We start from the raw sequence: 20268 nt of genomic DNA, 5'->3' as shown, positions 1-20268 counted from the left end.
TTTAGGAATAATTAGAAGATGTACATTGACAAATCAATCACCAATTGATCAATGAACTACACATTGGTTTTAGTTATGTTTGTACTCCATTCCGATAAAATCAATTTCTTTCTTTTTCACACGAAAGAAGATGTAAAAGAGGTTCTGAATTTGTCGGATGCAATGATTTCACGAATTACATGAAGCATAATTTGTGAATTAATGGTGAACCAGTCTGTTAGCAGTAAGATTCATCACTGATTCTATCCCGAAATACATTCACCTAAGAATTCATATTAATTTTGTACGAATCGTGAATCGGGTAGTGAATCATACAATTGTGATAAATATGCCCATGCAATAATAGTCTTTGTCAATAGAAGGAAAACTGCATATGCTCAACAATTTTTAAGCAATGAAGATTCACATTCAGGTCAGTTCCACTTTGTCATGAGCGTACCACGCCCTCAACAAATTTGCAATTCTGTAGACCATAACAATAATGGAGAATACTGCTGATCAAAGAAGAAACAATACTAGCGAATATCAAGTATCCCAAATGACCCCATTAAAATTGCAATATCTGATTCCATAAATTCTTCAACTGTTGAATCATTTTCACATCAATGACATGGATTACCTGACATAATTGCCAAGGCATAAAATCAGATTCTAGTATGACAGAAAATACATGCATGCTTAGTCCTGATTCTTCTTTCCGAAGTCTTTCATGTGCACAAACCATATCACACCAACAGCCCCCAGGTGGCAAGAGTGAAAATGAGAATTCGGCAATACATTATGAGGAGCAGGAATGGCAAAGAGAGGAATTTGTAGCCAGTGTAATCCCATTCAAGTATTCTGCTTCTTCTCCTTTTCCGAATAGGATATCCAACTAGCCAACTTAACCATTCTTTAGTTAACAAGACCATGAGGGTGAGATAAAATTCCTGATGGTTTCTGATGGATGAAAAGTACTAGAAGTCTAATTGATCAAACAGCCAATCAATTTTTACTTCTATGTTTTTCGGGTGGTAGAGAGTAGGGGACTTATTTTCGACATACATACAAAACTTCCATTTACAATAGAAACAAAATAGAAGTTGGAGTCAAATATTTGTCTCAGTTCAACTCCAGAGGTTCTTCTTGAAATGTGTGAACTGTAATCAAAGAATGGACTCAGCCTGACAAACATACCATATCATAGCACCGGCTGCTGCAACTTTCCCAAGCATGCAGAGGCACTCCACCATTGTCTGTGAATACTTCACATTAAGTGGAGCATCACTCTTTCTCATTGCTTCCTAAAAGAAAATTTAAAGTCAAAATCTCAACCCGTCAGACAAGATAAGCAAGCACATTAAAGATGTGATAGTATGTTTTCAATGGTGTCCATACAACAAATTCATCCGGGGTGGAATATGAAAGCCAAGTTGGGGTTTGACGAGAAACAATTTTCACATCCTTCGGAGTATTATCACCACCATTGACCCTTATTGCTGCAGTATGCTCATCTAATGTAGCTTCATCGTGTATTTCCATGGCACCATCTTCATCACGGCCATCAAATGATGAACTGAAAAAGCAGGTTTACGAAGCGAGAAAGAAAGAAGGAAGATATCATTTAGCAGGGACAGCAGGAGCAAAAAAAAAAAAAGTACAACAAAAAAGAGTGTATCACTGGTGTAAATATCCTTAGTTTCTCATGGGAGTTTCAATCATAGTTAGAACGTTTTGTCGTTGGAAGATTCAGAATAAATTGTTGTGTCATGATCCACTAATGTATCTTCCTGTTTCGACTAGCACTTAAGTTGCAATCGTTAACAAATATTCAGATCTTATTCTCAAAGTTTCCTTTACAAGGGTGCTAGTATCTTTCTGTATTATCTCCATATCCTCTCAGCCACATATCATAGACCCATAACACTGCTTCTTAGCATGGGTATGGAATAAACCAACTACAAGAATGTCATAATTTGACAATACACATATTTAGAGGGAATATACACGATTACCGCAAGTGACTCTGGCTTGAAGGTAAAACACTAAATGATAGAATGACCAGCAGTTAAATTAGTACTAAAATGAGTCGCAGCTTCCAATTTCAGAAATATGCCACCTTCTTACCTTCCATCAACAGAACTAGGCCTATAAGATCCATCTCCATAAGAACCATTCTGATTGTCAACTTTGAGTAACCGGGTTCTTCGAGAGAAAGGTTGTGAATTGTTTATTGAAAATGTAACAGCTGTGGTAGTCGGCACTTCATCATCCCTTTCATTTATTCTTGAGGACACTATGCTGCAAAAAAGTAATCCGACTTCAGAATAATAAAAGATACGCATTTCAGAAAAAGAGAACACTGATGAAAGCATCAATACTAATTTTTAAATTGAAATGTCACAAATTGAGGCCTTAAATTCATCCAGGCACAGAGACAGATATAGAGAGAGCATAGAGGAACAAGAAGAAATACTTCACAGTTTTCAAAACAAATTAACTGAAGTAAACTCCGTAGTAATGTGCTTAGTAATTAAGCAGCACAAGAAAACCCAGAAACTTATTACGGTTAGAACGTGACCCAATAACCAAATCTACCCTTTAAACAACTCTACAATCATAATACCAAGACACCAATCCTAATCATCCCTTGCCTAAACATAAGCACAGCGTAGAAGGACAAGGACTGCATTTGAATTGGCAGACAATTCGACAAATTTATACAAAACGTAGAAATACCTGTATTCACCCTTATTGTAAAGATGAGCATGCAAATCCTCCAAAACTTTATAGAATAGTACTCCTCTCAACTTTGTCAATTCAGACCGAACATCTTGAAGAGCACCAACCTAGGCCAGATCAACCAGGATTAGGATTGCTCATAGATAGCAAACAAAAGCAGCTTTTTAAATTACTGATGAGACGATTCTTCAAAGTCTGTCTAGAAAACCAACAATGGAGCTTTTGGAGAGTTGGAATGTGTATAGATGAGCTTCCATGTATTGACACTCGAGAACTAAGTTCTAAAAGAACGACGAAGGTATAAATATTATTTCCATGAAGTGAGGAGAAACATCGGGTACAGCTAAGCTAATATCATCACTTGTCAGATATCAAGTGCCCAATTAATCATGGTCCATTGAACTGATGTAGGATGTACTGGGACTTTAAACTGTACAACAGAATATCAGAACTTGGGCCAGTAACCTCAATTTTGGAAGTCAATGAGTTATTGAAGGTTTTATCAAAGATCCCTCGACACAAAAGTGGAATTATTTAAAGAGAGAGAGAGAGAGAGAGAGAGAGAGAGAGAGAGAGAGAGAACCAACCGTCTGAAGACCCTCCCTCTCAAGCATCAATGTTGATTGAACATGTAATTGTACAGCTGCATATAGCTGCTTCTCAGCAATGAGTTGCTCAATACGAGCTGGAACCTAAGGCAATTTAAACAAAGTCGATCAAAAATATTCAGATGCACCACGTTGCAGCATCAAATAGGTTCTGCACAGTTACAGTACTAGCAGTAAAGTGAAATGATCGGGGTGAATTCATGAAAGCATCCAAAACAGCTAAGCAGTTGGTCTGCGGGAAAGAAAAAGGATCTCCTCTTTGGTGTACAGCGACTGTTAAAGAAAACAATTAGGATTCATATCCAGTATAAGCGAGTCTAACTATTCGAGCAAGTGTAAAGAAATCAACGTGGGGCAATAATACAAGAGCAGGTTAATAATGGCTCAAAGTAGATTGCAGCCTATCCTCAAGAAAGACTGGCAGTCTGGCACAAAGTTAAGTGTTTCATCCTTCCACGGCAAGTATGGATGACTTAACACCGTCTGTTCAAGACGAGATAGCATCTTCAGAAGGAAATACCCTGGTATACTTTCTCTTTCTTTTTTTTCCTTTTGGAATTACGTATGTTAGGGGTGAAACCATTACCGAAAAAACCAAACCAACCAAAAAAACCGGGGTTTGGTCCGTCCAAAGTGGGGTTCCGTCAGTTTCGATTTTTGGTATAGGTCTTCTCGGTGTTTGGTTCCATTTCGCGGTCTAGTATTTTTTTACCCAAACCGAACCAAAAAATTATGGGCTTCGAATATTTTACACCAAAATACGATCAATGCCGTCCATCCTTCCCCAAATCTGAAATAAGACCGCCAGCATCCTCCTCCTTGCCTCCTGCTGCATCTTCGATGAAGTTAAAGAACCCGAGGTCAGGAATGAAATAAGACCAGCTGTGGACAGAAGAGGAAGAATAGTGGCATCCGTCAGTTCATTGAGGATGCTGCGGATGAGGTTGACTAGGACGAGTACACCGATGACGACTCTATTCTCAGCCAAAGTCAAAAGGAAACACAAAAGCAAAAAAAAAATTCTCTCGCACTGTGTTTTCTAGTAATTTGTTACTTGCAAAAATATAAAAAAGTTTCTCTCACTACATTTTTTAATTGGTTAGTATATGATTTTGTTCTTGTCAAGCTTTTTTTCCCCACTCGTTTCTTTATCTATCCCTTGCACTAGTTTCCTACGAATCTGGAGAAATGGGTTAACTAGGGTTTCCAAGAGAGAGAGACAGAGAGAGAAATGGGTTCACTTGCCTGAGTATGGGTTCTTTTGTTAGTTTTTTTTAACTGTGTTTGGCCAAATTAGGCTAACCTGACCAAACTGATCTCCCCCGAATTGACATCGGTTCCTTGATGAGTTCAGTCGGAATCGGTACACAAACTGAACCCCCCACCCCCCCTTGAATCCATCAGTTACGGTGTTACATGTCCCAGAAAAGAAGCAACAAATAAATTCTAAATACGTTTCTTCAATTATGAAAGGCAGCACATTTAGAATAACCACATCCTTTGAAAGACTAAATATATTCTAAACACTAAATCGTGGGTCTGCCAAATTGCCTACATAAATTATTGCACCTCATGGATCCAGTGGCCAATATCCCTCCAAATTTAATTGCTCTCATAGGATCTCAATAGATGAAGAGCTATGTTCAAAGATACATCAGAATAGAAAAATAATAATCAGCAATATGGGAATTCTTCCAACAGTATGCTTATGTGACCAGACGAAAATCAAAAGCTATTGAGCAATGATCATTAATTGGATCAAGCATCTGTAAATCATGTTCCCAAAGCGACTGGGAACTTTTTGTCCTTTCTTTGGTCCTTCTAGTTCTTCGCCAGAGAACTAGCGATGAAATATTCCAAAGGGGGGGAGGTCATCAACTTTTAAACTACATTCCTCTGATACATCACCTAGTTACATTCATTCTGTGAGTAAACTTAGGATGGATATATCCATAGCACCAACCTATGAGAATAAGAAGACTGCAAAACGTTACAAGAATCATGTAGAAATGGAACGTTGCAAACAAAAACAGTGCAAGTAACAATCAGAGATCTGACAAACAAACCTTTGCTATTCCCTCAATTTGATCTAACAGGGAGATTATGTGACGCAAAGTAACTGACCGGTACCATAACTGATGTAACTGCTTGTTACGGGCACCAAGAACCTTCTTTGCCTCAGCCAAATCAACCTTTAAGACAGCTACACTTTCGGCAGATTCGCTAAATAACCTCAAAATCTGGACAAATTTGTTAATCATTACAAAGCCAACCATAACCTTCTCAAAGCCTCAAAGAATAGAAAAGTCAAAAGAGAAAAAGGTAAAAAGGATGCTAGAGAGAGAAGGGAGCTTTTTATTACTTAATGAATGCAAGTTAAACATAAAAAACCAACCCAAAGTGAGATTTACAAAGACAGGAGACAGGTGTTGTTCCAATAAGATGTGCCATCCTAACACATCTACTACACAATACTTCCACTTTAATTATGGATAGCGGGAACATTTACCATTCAATACCACTGATAGAAAGAACAGGAAGACAAAAGAAACGTACCAGAAATCTCTAAAACATAAATAGAAAAACAAATACAAGTAACTGAAGCGTTTGCCACTTAGGAATGTATCCATCTCGAGACATCCATATGACATCAGCCCAATGCAAAGGTAGTGATGAGTCCAGTAAATCCAACAACTTCCAATATGGGAACTCCTCGAATGCCCTCCCCTATTGGGCTTCAATTGACTACAAGAAACTTGCACATAGAAATCTTATCTAAGGAAGAAGTAGGCTCGATCCTTGAACCAATAAAGTCCTAGATATTGATGCCTAGGCACCATCAAGTGCATTAGATCAAGCATGTCAGAATTTGTCCATATTCAATTTGCCATTCGATTTTATCAGATCTTCAGAGTCAATAGTGATTTATTCAACAGAATACGTCTTCTTCAGGTAGACATGACTAAAGAAGGGGATATGTGCCACAATTGGAATTTGGGAGTCAAGTGACCATATGTTGTGAAATGACCATCACTAAGTCAATTCCATGACCGCCTCACCACATAAGCACCAATGCTTTGATTGTTTCATTATCTATTTTTGGAATTTAAATAAATATAGAATCATAGCCACTAATTGGCATGTGATCACGCCAGGTTAAATAGAAAAGATCAAAAGCTAAAACAGATCAGATTAAAACTGTGATCACACCAAGTTATTACGCCATGTCTGTTGGTCAAGTGAAAATCACAGGAAGTCTAGTAATAGCCGAGCTGATGACATCTTAAAAATAATAATTATCAATCACAGTTTCTCCATTGCCCTGATTCTAAGCGCCCAGGCAATCAGTGAAAACAATTTCATTTCTCCCTAACTGCCTGCCTATTATCTCCAAGCTTCTAACTTTCTAGGCACTTAATGATGTCTAGATTGGTTCACCAAATACTTTCCTAATTGGGATTCTCGGAACCAAGAATATTAAGATAGAAACTATAAGTTAACAAGATAAAACAATTAACCATCTTCCAAATAAAAACTACCATACATATCCCCAAAATGGAGGAGATGTCAATTGCCAAAAACTACTGTGAAATAGAACTTTATAGCCTTGAGATTTTTATGTAATCATTTGTTTAGTAGTTACTAGGTATGCACCCTTGAGGTTGAGACAACTAAAAGATGATATTTTTGAAATACAAATAATTTTCAGCACAACTTTCTTGTCTGCAAAACTCAATCGCAGTGGATGGGTTTTTTCACGAGTTAGACTAGTGGTGTGAAATACTACCAAAAAAAAAATGACAAAAAGAAACCAATGGAGTATTGCGTTAAAAGAGTTATTTGACTTAGAAGGAGATGTCCTAATTTGAGCAGATTGAATTTCATAACTGAATAGAGTTGCACCTCACAATTTAATGGAAGGCAAGGACTGAATCCTCGGTGAGAATGCAATTTTGCAAGTGTATGTTGCGGTTGAACTGAAATCGATATTGTCAACAATGATAAGTTTTTAGAAGTAGCATTAAGGTTTTCAACAATGATTCCTAAACAATAGATTTGAACACCATTATGCCCATGTGTAAAGACAAAAGGCATATACACATTAAGCCTCTAAGTAAATATAAAAGGTGAGCAATAAGTAAGGGCCCATTTGGTTTTCCCAATAAAATCAACTGCGCTACTTTAATTAACCCATTAATTGGAGCTCCTTTTTTTTGTCTTTGCCAACTGGTAGGAGATTGTCTATAAGTGCCATGGGAAATACAACAAAATTTATAATCAATCATGCAAGAAATACAAAGCTGTAAGCACAAAAACCACAATATCCAGCCCCATAATTGGGAAGAAACAATTAGTTGTTGATCTAGACAAGAATTGTCACTAACCTCCCAATTGTGAATTTTTACATTAAAGAAACACAAAAGTTAACAAACTTTTATACATAAAATGAGAAAATAGTTTGCGCATTTTCCTTCAACATGGAGACTCTAAAGTAGGGACTCAATCTATCCCTGCCCTTACAAGTACATAAATTTGAATCAACTTGTTTATAACGTCCGAGGCTTCATATAAGACTATAAGTTACTCAAAATGGAACATTTCAATTAGCGCAGCAACTGTGATAAGCATAGAAAACAATATAGTATGAAAATATACTTAAGATCATTCTTCCCATCGCATAGTAGTTGAATGACGCCCAATAAAAATGCACTGAAGAAGTGTGCTATTTTTCAGGGAAAAAGGAAGCAATGGGAAAAACAGTCAGGAAACCTGGGAATAATTTTGAATTGCTTTGTTGAAGCCACTATGATAAGCATGCACCACTTCGTCCACAACTTCCTCAACAACATCGCTCTGCTCCTTCAAAACTTGGACTTCGCCTTCCCGGTCTTTTGATGTCAAAATATGGACAACGTGAGGTAAAGAATCGAAACGGGCAGCAGACCAGCTCTCATCTATCCTCGAAAGCTCTTCCCTCAAATACTAAGTTGGGGTAAAAGAACAAAACAAATATCAGTAAACACTACCCCAAAAAACAAAGAAAGACAACATAGAAGTCTATCAGCTTATGAAGTACAACAAAAATAGCAAGGTCTGAAAATAATTTGGGAAAAGCTGTTATTATTATTCTCTCCATGATGAGTACTAAGGTAGTTTTTGGTTTTTTCCAAAAATGAATGGCCATTCACCTAAATTATTGAATGATAATGCGAGTTTTATCATTCTGATATTCAAATGAGGGAATAAGCTGAATTAGTACAACTAAATCAAGGTGACTTTTAACCCCAAGGGGTTGGCCTAGTGGTCAAGGCTTGGGGGTTTGCTCCCTCCTAGGGTCTCATGTTCGAAACCCCTTAGGTGATATCAACTCCTTTAGGGCCAGTCCATAAAGAGCAACCCCGAAAGTGGGCAGTGGGATTGGTCTCCAGGATTAGTCTAGTCTAGGTGCGCAAAAGCTGGCCTGGACAACTGAATATCAGAAAAAACATCAAGGTGTCTTTTAGATCTGGAACAGTGGCAGTACCTGTCAATACCACCCTAAGCTTGAATCACAAATTCAGTTCTAATCACAAAGAATACCTTTCGCCCATCAAAATCTGAGATGAGGTAACTATTTCAAATTCTATAGAATTTGGTGAAATGTACGCACCGCTTTTTCTCGGGAAATTGGTAACCCGTCGAAGAATCCCATATCCAACCAATCGGCTCGCCGGAAGTCGTGTAACTGCAGAGAAAACACGAGGCGAAACATTTCAGAACCAGTATAGGTTTGCGTACATGCAAGAAGGTATTGAATACCGGTACATGTACGTAGTCTGTAGATACGCAGAGAGAGAGAGAGAGAGAGAGAGAGAGAGAGAGATGGTGATTTACCGGAGATATGGGGTGAGTTGGATCTGTGCGAGTACCAGTCAATCCGAATCAGCGTTTGTTCCCAATGAGGAAGGAATTGAGACAGATGAAGCTGGTGAGGAGGATGGATCGGGAGAGAGAGAGGGAGAGGGGGGGAGAGAAGGAGAAGAAGAACTACGGTGAACTACGGGATCTTCTGTCCGAGTCTGCCTGTCCCAATCCTCAAACAAAGACACGTGTATGTCACACCAAAAACTAAAAGGCTAAGCCGCACCCAATCTCGCCTATGTCTTCTCCCTCTTTTCTTTGAACAGCTTTGTCTTCTCCCCTTAACCTCCGGCCGAATTGATCTCGTCTGTTTGCAACACCATCACTTTTCCGGTGACCCCTCCCTCTCTCTCTCTCTCTCTCTCTCTCTCTCTCTAGGGCCAGACCGGACTCGTGGATTTTGTTTTGTTGGCAAAAAATCGAATACAAGTAAGGGAATTTCTAGCTGATTTAAAAAGTATATATACTCCTATTATTACAAGTAAGGGTTTATTACTGCGATCTTTCCCGGAAGTCTTTAATTAGGGTGGATACCCAATAATTTGGAAAATTTTATTACAAGTAAGGGTTTATTACTGCGATCTTTCCCGGAAGTCTTTAATTAGGGTGGATACCCAATAATTTGGAAAATTACTACTTCCCCTCCAAAAAGGGTTGGGTTCACACTATGTTGTCCAATAAAGTTCAGAAAATTTACCGACCATCAATCTTCTTCGGGTAGGTATGGATGCAGGACCATTCTTTTTAATTTTTTTGGTCCGGTATTTTTTCGGTATATTTTTTTACAGAACTCTTAGTTTAGTTTCTCATCGGACTTTTTTAAAATAATTATTCATCATGACGAGAGAGAATCAAAGAAGTATAATAATCTGAATTGAAGTTGAAATTTTTTTGTATAAAATGACACTATAGATAAAAGTACTAGCTGCTTAGTATTTTTTCATCTTTAGGAAAAAAAAATTACTTTTGGTCATTATTTTTTATTTTATAGACTTCTTTTATCGATACGAATAGGTAATTCAAAAAAATATAACGTGAATAAAACAAAAATTCAGAAAACAAGAAAAAAATACCCAAAATTTAGGAAGAGTGAGTCCAAAACTAATTATTTGGTTATTTCTTCTTCTTCACAATTTTCTCCGGCCCCGTACGATGCTTGTAAGTCATTGTCTTTCTCTTTTCTCTCCTCCATTCTACCAACACCATAGCCATCAATCAAACAACCTAAATTTCAAATCAATATTCAAAACACTCATACCCACCTACTTATAAAGGCGTAGAGAGAATCAATGTTTTTTTGTGAAAGTAATTAATATATATACAAAAGATGCATATTAAAGTCTTCTGTGACCATTGTTGAACATAGGCAAAGGAAGGAGGCTTTTCACAAGGGGATGCAAAGGGGATTTATATTGTTTTTAAACGCAAAGGGGACTATATTGCTTTTAAACGTTAGAAGAATGAAAGTGACTAAGGTGGAGATACCGGATAAAGAAAAGTGATGCTTAATAGTTTGGATGATATTGTTACGTAGAATGGATGAGTTAGAAACAAGGTTAATTGATGAGGGAATTAAAGGTATAGTTTTGAGATTCCCGTTCGAAATTCCATGACACTACTACCACGCCCATGCATTTTATGAATGATTAATTTGCGAATGATGTATTGCCATAATGTAGACCTATAGGGAGCACAGTGTAATTCTTCTAAACAAGTGGGGTAGACGTACTTGTGCTGACTGTCAGGGGAGTAGTGTGTAACGAACGGAATGGCGTTCTTTTCCTTTCTCCTAGTATGAAAGGAAAATGATCCTTTAATAAATACTCCCTCCATTCCATTTTTAAAGTCTAGTATTTCATTTTAGGTTGTCCCTTAATAAGTGTCCATTTTTTTAAAGTTAGTGGGTAAAACTTAGTATATTTTTCATTTTGTCCCTAAAAATAGATTCCATTTTGAAAAGTTAGTGAGTAAAAGTGTAATGATGATATTTCCATAGAGGATAAATAAAAAAAGTGGAGGTAAAAGTTGATGTGAAAGGTGTAATAATGATGTTTTCTTAATAAGTTTGAGTTACGAAGCAGGACATTTATAAAGGGACAGAGGGAGTAAGATAAGAGAATGGCTGCAAGGATATAGCTAATAAACTAACTAAATTGCTCGAGTTTAATCTCGTGTTTGTTTGTTAAAAGATTTTTAGACATCGGTTCATTGCATAACAAACCAATCCTCAACATCATTTGAAACTCGTTAATGTTTCGAACTAAGCTTTAACAAACAATTTGTACACCCCAATTCGGACCTCGAATGATCTTTAAATTCTCTAATGATGAAACAAAGGAACGATACCTCTTAGAGCTTGAATGTGGACTTCTAAAACCCAAAGAGCCCGAAAAAGTCCATAAAAGCCCAAAATGGACCTCAACATCGCACGGTGCTATCTCCTAAACCGTACGGTATAATATTTTCATTACACCGCGCGGTTTTGAGGTATGCCGCACGACATTTCGAGGAAAAGTTCTGACAGCTTTAGAAAGCTATCGGCCGCGTTTGCTGGAGCAATAACTGAAAACGGCTTGGCAAAGAATATAAATTTTATTCAGCCTAGAAGCCACCTCCCCCTTTGCATTGATACTCATTGGCTCTTTTACCTATAAATACACCCCTCTTTTAGTTGAGAGGTATCCATTCCATTTTAGAGAAAGTTACTCTGACATTCTATGGACATTTTTTCTCTCTACAAAAATTTCATTCTTCTTTTCTTCCAAAATTCAGTAAACTACTGACTTTGGAATACCACCACTCCAAAGCTCTCCACCTACATCCTTCAGCCCTCATTCAAACTCTAAAGCAAAGGCATAAAGCAAGTTTCGTGGGCTAAGCTCGGTCTTAACCCTAAGGGGAGCTTTTTGCAGTCGCGCTTAGCCTATTTGTGTTAAGTGTTGCTAAAAATCATTTTTGAAAGCAAACAAAGCAAAAACCAGTGACTGCACTGGAACACTACACCATGCAGTGTTGTAGTACATTGCACGATGTAGTGGGATTCAGCGTGTGGTGTTCTATTTCCAGTATGTTATTCCTCGTTCAGTTGTTTCCTTTAATCTCCTGGATCATGGTTATTCATTGTTAGTTCTATTGATGTTGTTAAGAGATCGTGTAGGTGTATTTCAGAATGGAGCTTTTGTTTAAAATCATATCCTTTTGTTTTCTAAATACTTTGAAAGAGATTTTTAGGATCATTTTTAATGATCAAATGAGTCAAAACGATCTAATGAACTATTTTTCAGAGGATCAGAAGGAATAAAAATATAGAAGCTATTTTTCAAACTCACGGATCATGTTATCTTGAAAATGAAATTTTATTCTGGAATATATGAGAAATTACACCGCACGGTGTTGTGTTCATACCATGTGATGTAACTATTATATCGTGCGGTGTTCTGAGAAATATTGGCAAGCTATTGGTAGAAGGTACACCGCACGATGTTATGAGAATACCGTGCAAGGTATCTTTTACACCGTGTAGTGTTTAGCATGATATGGGCAAATTTTTATTGTACTGTTATTTCATTCCTGCACATCATTCATTTGTCATCTATTGTGTAGTGAACACCACGAGCACGCCAAAGTGATATATTCAATCTCATGTCCCTCTCTCGTACTTGTTTTCCAAGAGTTTAATCTTCTAAATGATATTAAATTTTCCCCCTTTGAAAATGTTTAGTCGAGATCGGTTTTACCAGACGAACGGAGTGCTTTTTCAACCAAACTTTCTTCATTCGTAATGTGGCTCCCGGACTCAAAATCTCCACGTCTTCGCTAGGCCAAAAGCCTTCTCTTTTCAAATCAAACCCTTGGTTTCTCAGATCATCCATCTCAAAAATTCGAGTGGCGACTCTCGGGCGCGCTGGTCGAGGAGCCCGCAGTGGCGACTCTGCTGGAGAGAAATAGTTATTCAATACTTTGAAATTTATTTTTATTTTGCAAAGAATTGAATAATTAAGAGGGCTAAGCTTGAAAGGCATTTTCCTTGGAGGATTTTTTAAAATCGTTTGGAAAATTAAACTTTTATTGTCTTTTACACTTTGCACTGCACAGCCTCGCTAGTGTGTTTTGGCAATTATGTCCAACTTGCTGGTGACAAGCACTCCAAGGATGCCTAGCAACCCTCTACTCATACCGCTCAACTGTTGCCTTGCTGTACACTTGGCAATAGGAGGTACATCTTGACTCTAGTCCAACCCCCCCCCCCCCCCCCCCCCCCCCCCCCCCCCCCAAAAAAAAAAAAAACAAAACAAAACCAGCTTTCTGCACTTGTATAACCATAGAACCTCTCAAACTAAGCCAGAAACCCATGGTTAGGACTTATGTGCTGTATCTTGTTTTATGTGCACATTTTTCCTATATATACATACCATATCATTCACAAATACATTCATGCTGGCTAGAGGTTAGGACGCTCCGTTTTTACAGTTTTTGAAAGGTTGCTGGTATCCAATGAAAAGTCGTGCCCCACATGGATGCACGTTGATAAAAATCATTCAATCCTTTAAGGATGGTGCTCGGGGAAATTCAAATTTTACTAAATTTTTGATTCGTTGTTTTTAATCAAACATTCCAAATATAAACAAAATGAAGGAATGACCAAAATGAATAATGACGTGGCATTCGGTGGTTAACTTCACTTTGGCCAATAAGCGATGCGTCACTCCCGCCATCTTGATTATAATGCCATGTCTTTCTTATTTTGTCATTCCAAAGCCAAGGTAAAAGACAATGAATCCAAAAATGCGGTTCGAGTTGACATTTCTCGGAGCCTCACTAAGCAAAGGATGTGTTGTTAAAAAAACTCTTGAGGATTGACGCAACCTAAAAACCTAAAAATATTTTTCTCCGGTCAGTCTAGGAGACTGTAAATCCATGGAGTTTGTGATACCTCTGGTATTTTTCATGGCCGAACGGCTCCCCTAATTCAGAACTAGCCTTAAGTGTGTGTATTTGGATTCCGGTAATCATATTGCTTTGTCTCGATGGTCAAGGTAAGGAGATGGGCTCTGATTCCCAGCGGGCGGAATTTAACCTGACTGATAGTATTTACCCGGATTATCGGAAATCTTATGTGCAGACGCTTTAAGTGAGGTCTGAGTCACGGTAAGTCCTAAGGCTAGTTTCTAAGAGGCATGTAGACGATAGGGTGATATTCCGTGATAAGTTTTTGAGTCGCTCCTTTTTGCTTTGCTACCAGTTCTAAAATATTGGTCGACCATGAGAAGAAGCTGTACCCAATTGGTTTTGTCTGATTCAAAGATTGGTTCGCACAGACACAGTGGAAGAAACCCAGTTGGTTGACATGGAAGTTCTGCAAGAGGGTCAGTCGTCGCTAGTAGGAGTGGAAGTATTGCCCGAAGTTCCTTTACCAATGGTTGGACAAGAGAATGAGATAACCGAAATTAGGCAGAACATGGCAAATTTGGACATCCAACTCAAGCAGTCCATTGCCAATGTCGATGCTCAACTCAATGCTCAACTCAAGGCCTCCATCACCATTATGTAGAAGGACATGCTCATGATGATGGAAAGCATGCAAGAAATTAGTGATCGGTTGTTGGTTAAGCCCCCTCCACAACCTGAACATCCTCCTCATGAGGAAACACCAGTTGCAGATCCTAATTTAGCTGCTCTTATGGCTAAGATTAGCAAGCTTAAGGAATCCGTTCAAAAAACTGAGAGGCTCGGGAAGGGGGACATGGACATGAATAGGCTGTGTTTGTTCCCAAATGCCAAGGTTCCTGAAAAGTTTAAGAGTATGGACTTTGCAAAGTTCGATGGTACCACTGACTCCAAGGCACATCTCCAAGGATATGTTGGATCTCTATCAATGTGAGGAATTGACAAGGAAGCCATGGCTCAACTATTCCATGAACCTCTGATCAGCCTAGTACTGCAGTGGTTTCTTACTCTGGAACCATCCAAGAAAAAGACTTGGAAGGACATCGAAATGGCCTTCTTCTGTAACGACCCTAATTTTAGCTCTATATTTTTATTTTTATAATTAGAGTAATTGTATTCTTTTTAAAATTTACTTATTATAATTATATGGTTCTATGACTATGAAGGTATGTGATTAAAAACCCTAACTATTAAATCTCTAGCCACTAAAACCCATCAATAAATCTAACCCGTATTTTTGCCAATTGGACGAAAAAGGAATTTGACCTTTGATTAAGTGATGGACTCAATGAAGTGAAATGTTGAAAACTTAAGTAACTATCCATTAGTTCAAATAGGAAGCTAGGATAATAGACTGTGTCCATTCTCATATCCATAGGATACCCATGAACAATAAAGTTAAGCTAATTATTACTGACGAACATATTATTCAGTTTTTGATGGGAATGTTTGTGTGAAATAGAAAGAGTCCTTTATCCCTCACTATGGAATTTGCATAGGGGAAGGTGATCTTGCGAGGTAGCCACAGGACAGAAGGAAGAGCCCGTCACCCCAGTCCAACCAAGGCGCAAACTGCACAGAGGAGTCCCTATGCACAACATATGGTTCACGAAGATTACTACCATAAGCAAATTCAAACTCACGACCGTGTGGAATGGAGGGGTGTTTCAACCTGCACCCTAGCCAACTCTGCTACCAACTCACTTGTGTGTATAAGAGGACACCACAAGCCGTCATAACCTAAACCCGGTTACTGTCTAAGAGAGAGAGAGAGAGAGAGAGAGAGAGAGAGAGAGAGAGAGAGTATTTTGGTACTAGATGTTGAATAACGTGTTCTAACTAGTGTATTTGTTTTTTGTTGTAACTTTGAACAAAGCATTGATATGAACAAGTTGTAAGGTATTTTAGCATAAAAGTGAGGCGTCGAAGTTCTTTAATAAAAAAGGAGCATAATGAACAAGTTGTTGACATATGAACCCACAAGCAACTTAGATTGAAAGCTAAGGACAAGCGTCTTGGGGCTATTGGGTTCAAGGTTGTTCTCCAGCAAATCATTCTTTTGGGGGCTGTAGCTCCATGGTTTCGTTCCCCTTCTCCCTCCTCTTACTCTCCTTGTGAGATTCAAGGCCACCTAGAAGTGCGCTAGGGTTTTTCGCTAAATGTGACCATTCCACGTTTCCTTGGCAGGCAGCACAATTTGTTAAAGCTCTATATTTTGAACATTTCCTGTCATTGACATAGCATAAGACTACATGAGCATTCTCGCTTGTAATTATAGTTTCATGCACAATTCTGGAAAACTCCTTATGTCACAATTCCTCATTCTCTCTTGTAAATATAGTTTTATTCACAACCTTTGGACCAAATAAACTGGCGGCCCTTCCAGTATGAACAAGTTTTGAAGTTCCAATTTTAACAACACATATTTCGAGCTCGTGGTAATTTCAGTCAGATCTCACTAGTGTTTGAAATCAGCACAAAGAGTGAACAAATTCGGTTCTTAACCTCATTATATTCCCCATCTTTTACTTTCCCTTCCTTTTGAAAAACCTGTACGTGATTTTCTCGATCGAAACAGCATAAGATACTCCATCACCTAAGACAAACCAAACGTTATAATTATTGATCAAACAACAAGTTATCTCGGTGTTCTTCATTCCATTACTCAAAGTAACAAATTTCCAGGACATGTAAGTACAATAATGGGTGAAGGTGCAATGCACTGAAAATGTAATAGCAGGAAAATCCAATGGTTGAAACTGAACTGTAGACACCCCAATCCGGACCTCGAAGGGTCTTTGAAATATTCTGATGATGAAATAAAGAAAACAATACCTTCGAGAGCTTGGATAAAGGACCCCTTCAGCCCAAAACCCCAAAGCCCAAACCAAAAGCCCAAAAACCCTGGACTGGACCTATAATACCGCACGGAACACTTCTACACTGCACGGTATAATAGAATTCATTATGCCGCACGCGGTCATGAAGTTAACCGCACGGCATTTCAAGTAAAGTTCTGACTGGCTCAGCTAGTTGTCGGCCATGCCCATTTGAGCCACAGCTACAAGTTGGCTAAGCTGAAAATGCACTTCTGGCCCGCCCAGAAAATACCTCCACCATTTGAATTCAAAATCCTTGTCTCTTGCCTATAAATACACCCCTCCACTCAAGAGAAAGACCTTGAACTCTCTTTCTCTCTCATCATGCGTTCACACCCACTCTTCACTTCCAAGTCTTGAGAAAGTTTGCTCTAAAAACATTCTCTGGGCTTCTCCTTTCTCAAAGTCCCCCATTTTTCTCCTCACCATTAAAAGTGAGTCCTTTTACTCACTTTAAGATCCCAACTACCCAATATACCCATCTATTACACATATCCACACCTCTCTTTCCTCAACCGACCTCACCAACGTTCATCCATTGTCATCCATCCTCGTCCAAGCTCGAGATCGGAGGTAAAAACCAAGTTTCTTTGGGTTAAACTCAGTCTTGACCCTGAGGGAGCTTTTTCTACTGTCAGGCTTACCCTCCTTTGGGTAAGTTTTGACTTAAAAATCATTTTTGGAAAACAAAACCGCCACTGACCTGAAGGCACCACACCGCGCGGCATTTCAATAAGTAGCTCAGCGTAGTGTGTTCAGACGTACGGAGTTTCATCAGCTACTATTTTTCTTGTTCAAACTGTCTGCATCAAAGTTATCTTTCATAAGGCCTGTTTCTTAGAATGACACCATATCTACAAGCCATGTTCCGTTTATAAACAAAGTTTTCTTGATTATCTCAAGCGATTAAACATACTAAAAGTTGTTTTATGTCCATGGCTTGATAAAATGGTACTGTCCTAGAGTGATCCAATGACTGAGCATCTCTGGATGCTTGTCAAAAGTGTTGAAAGTTATATCCTGAGAGCTAATAATAGTTTGATAACAGAACAGATACCCCGCATGGCATATTGTAAAGCCGTGCGTGACATTACAGTATGCCGTGAAGGAGATCACAGTGGTCCAGACAGTTTGTCAAAAAGCTTCTCTTTTCTTTTATGCACTGCATCATCTTTATCACCTCTGTACAGAAAGCACCACGTGCACGTCAACGTGATATATTTTCCCATGTCTCTTCCCCTCTTACTTGCTTATTAGAGAGCTTTATTTTCCAAAAGATTCATTAAGAATTTCCCTTTTGAAAATGTTTAACAGAGACCTGTTTCACTGAGCGAGTGAGGTGCTTTTCGACAAAACCTTCCCCATTCGTAATGTGGCTCCCGGACCCAAAGTCTCGACGTTTTTCGCTAGACCAAAACCCTTTTTCAAAACAAGTCATCGGTTTCTCGGATCACCCATCTCAAAAATCCGGGTGGCGACTCTCTTGGGCGTGCGCCGATCGGGGAGCCCACATGAACAAAACCTCGTACAATTTACTTTAGAAATTTCCTTCGTTTATTCTTCTTGCATGCTACAGTACACAAGATCAAACCCAAATCCAAAATTGCATTTTGAGAACCATGCGCACACATATCAGACTACGACAAAAATTGTGCCCCCCTCTTAGTTCACACGTGGGGCTACAGAAACAACAAATCCACCTACTCATCTGGGCACCCTCACTAATGTGACAATGCAAGTAAATTCCACCCTCTGGAATTTCAATCCTTGTATTTCAAGGATCACTTATGCAATAGCAAAAAAGGATCATCTAAGACCTTCGACTGACCCAAGAACATGAGTCCACTAAAACATGCAACACAGCTAAGTACCATTACAGAAATGTGGGTTGAAGGCATTAAGTGCGTGATTACGCACCTAATGTCAAACCTTTAGGCTCCTTTGTGAATTAGACCATATATATAAGCACGAAGGACAACAAAGGGACTTGGGAAGAAAAATATATGAAACAATACAACCAACTACACATATTCTTCCCGAAGCTTTTAAAGGTGAAAGCATTAGGTGAAGCATTTTACTCCCAAGAAAGCAGGCATAAGTATCAACAACAGTTTTTTAGATTGGTTGACCTAATGCAGTATAATTGAGGGTATTTATTTTATTTTAGCATCCTCTTGAGTCTATAAATAGGTATAACGGCTTCTTACTTCGTAATTTTTATCACTTTTAAGGATTTGATTTTAGATTTTAGACTCTTTGTATTCCCATTTAGGGATTTCACTCTTTTTATAGATCTATCTTTTAATGTGGTTGCATGAAAATATCAAATCATAACCCATTCCACACCCAAGCAATGCGGGGCCTCACATATTGTCGCTTTCACAGTCTGTCATGTGTAGCCTTTCTTGGGTCTACCATCATATGACTTCTTTTTTGGTCTGTCACCGTGGGGTGAAGGGTTATACTCATCTTCCACCAGGAACAAACTTTCTATCCAACACAAAAGCTCAGCTATTAGGTGGCTATGAAGCACGAGAACTTCAAGATGGGACAAACTCATTAATCAACACAAAATCAAGAAGCACACAGGGTAAATAATCAATTAACATTTATACCAACGTTTAAGGGGGAAAAAAAAAAACCCTAATACAAGTAGATAAATGGTGATAATATGTGAGAATATTTATAGCCTTGTGCTAGGGACGTGGGCATTCGGGTCTCCTTGTGCCAGCCCCTGCCAAGAACAATCATCGTTTATAACGTGTGAGTGCTTACGGAAACGAAGAAGTATTGCTCGATATGGACAGAGAAGATAAACAAACCAAATAAACAAGTGCCACCGCTTTCTGAAAAGGTGAGCCATGAGAGATGGCGTCTGATCTTCGAAGGAAGAGCGCTGACTCATCTCTGCACCGGTTACTGCTTCTACAGCCGCCAATATGAATTCGTTGCGCGTTTGGCAGGAAGATGAATCGATGGATCAGAACTACAGAGAGAGAGAGAGAGAGAGAGAGAGAGAGAAAGAGAGAGAGAGTATCACTACCGTTGCGAGTTGAGATGGGAAATCGAGAGAGTTTGCGTTGAAGTCAAGGAAAAAAAAAACCCTAGTAGATAAACGTGAAGATTGTGGTGTGCGGCGGATGGAAGTTTGGAAGGGTGGTCTTGAGTTTGTGGTTTCCAAGGGAGAGGGAGAGAGGAGTGCGTTGCGTGTG

At 38.7% G+C, this 20268-nt stretch overlaps 1 protein-coding gene across 1 annotated transcript in view; it reads right to left on the bottom strand.

The window, feature by feature from the left end:
- The window catches only part of LOC131318675 (exocyst complex component SEC8), a 34169-nt gene extending 24510 nt beyond the window's left edge, over window positions 1–9659 (bottom strand). Inside the window, exons 1-9 of the mRNA XM_058348603.1 lie at window positions 9204–9659; window positions 8980–9054; window positions 8100–8312; window positions 5396–5569; window positions 3309–3413; window positions 2719–2828; window positions 2107–2280; window positions 1378–1555; window positions 1177–1283 (exon numbers count right to left, since the gene is read on the bottom strand). Coding sequence (XP_058204586.1) covers window positions 1177–1283; window positions 1378–1555; window positions 2107–2280; window positions 2719–2828; window positions 3309–3413; window positions 5396–5569; window positions 8100–8312; window positions 8980–9021 — 1103 coding nt within the window. The 5' untranslated portion in view covers window positions 9022–9054; window positions 9204–9659. The remainder of the gene's footprint in view (window positions 1–1176; window positions 1284–1377; window positions 1556–2106; window positions 2281–2718; window positions 2829–3308; window positions 3414–5395; window positions 5570–8099; window positions 8313–8979; window positions 9055–9203) is intronic.
- Between the last annotated feature and the right edge of the window lie 10609 nt (window positions 9660–20268).

This window comes from Rhododendron vialii, chromosome 3a (genome assembly GCF_030253575.1).
Source record: "Rhododendron vialii isolate Sample 1 chromosome 3a, ASM3025357v1".
In the NCBI taxonomy this organism is placed as follows: domain Eukaryota; kingdom Viridiplantae; phylum Streptophyta; class Magnoliopsida; order Ericales; family Ericaceae; genus Rhododendron; species Rhododendron vialii.
Note: the sequence above shows the minus strand (reverse complement) of the source record. Positions and strands in the feature narration are given on the sequence as shown.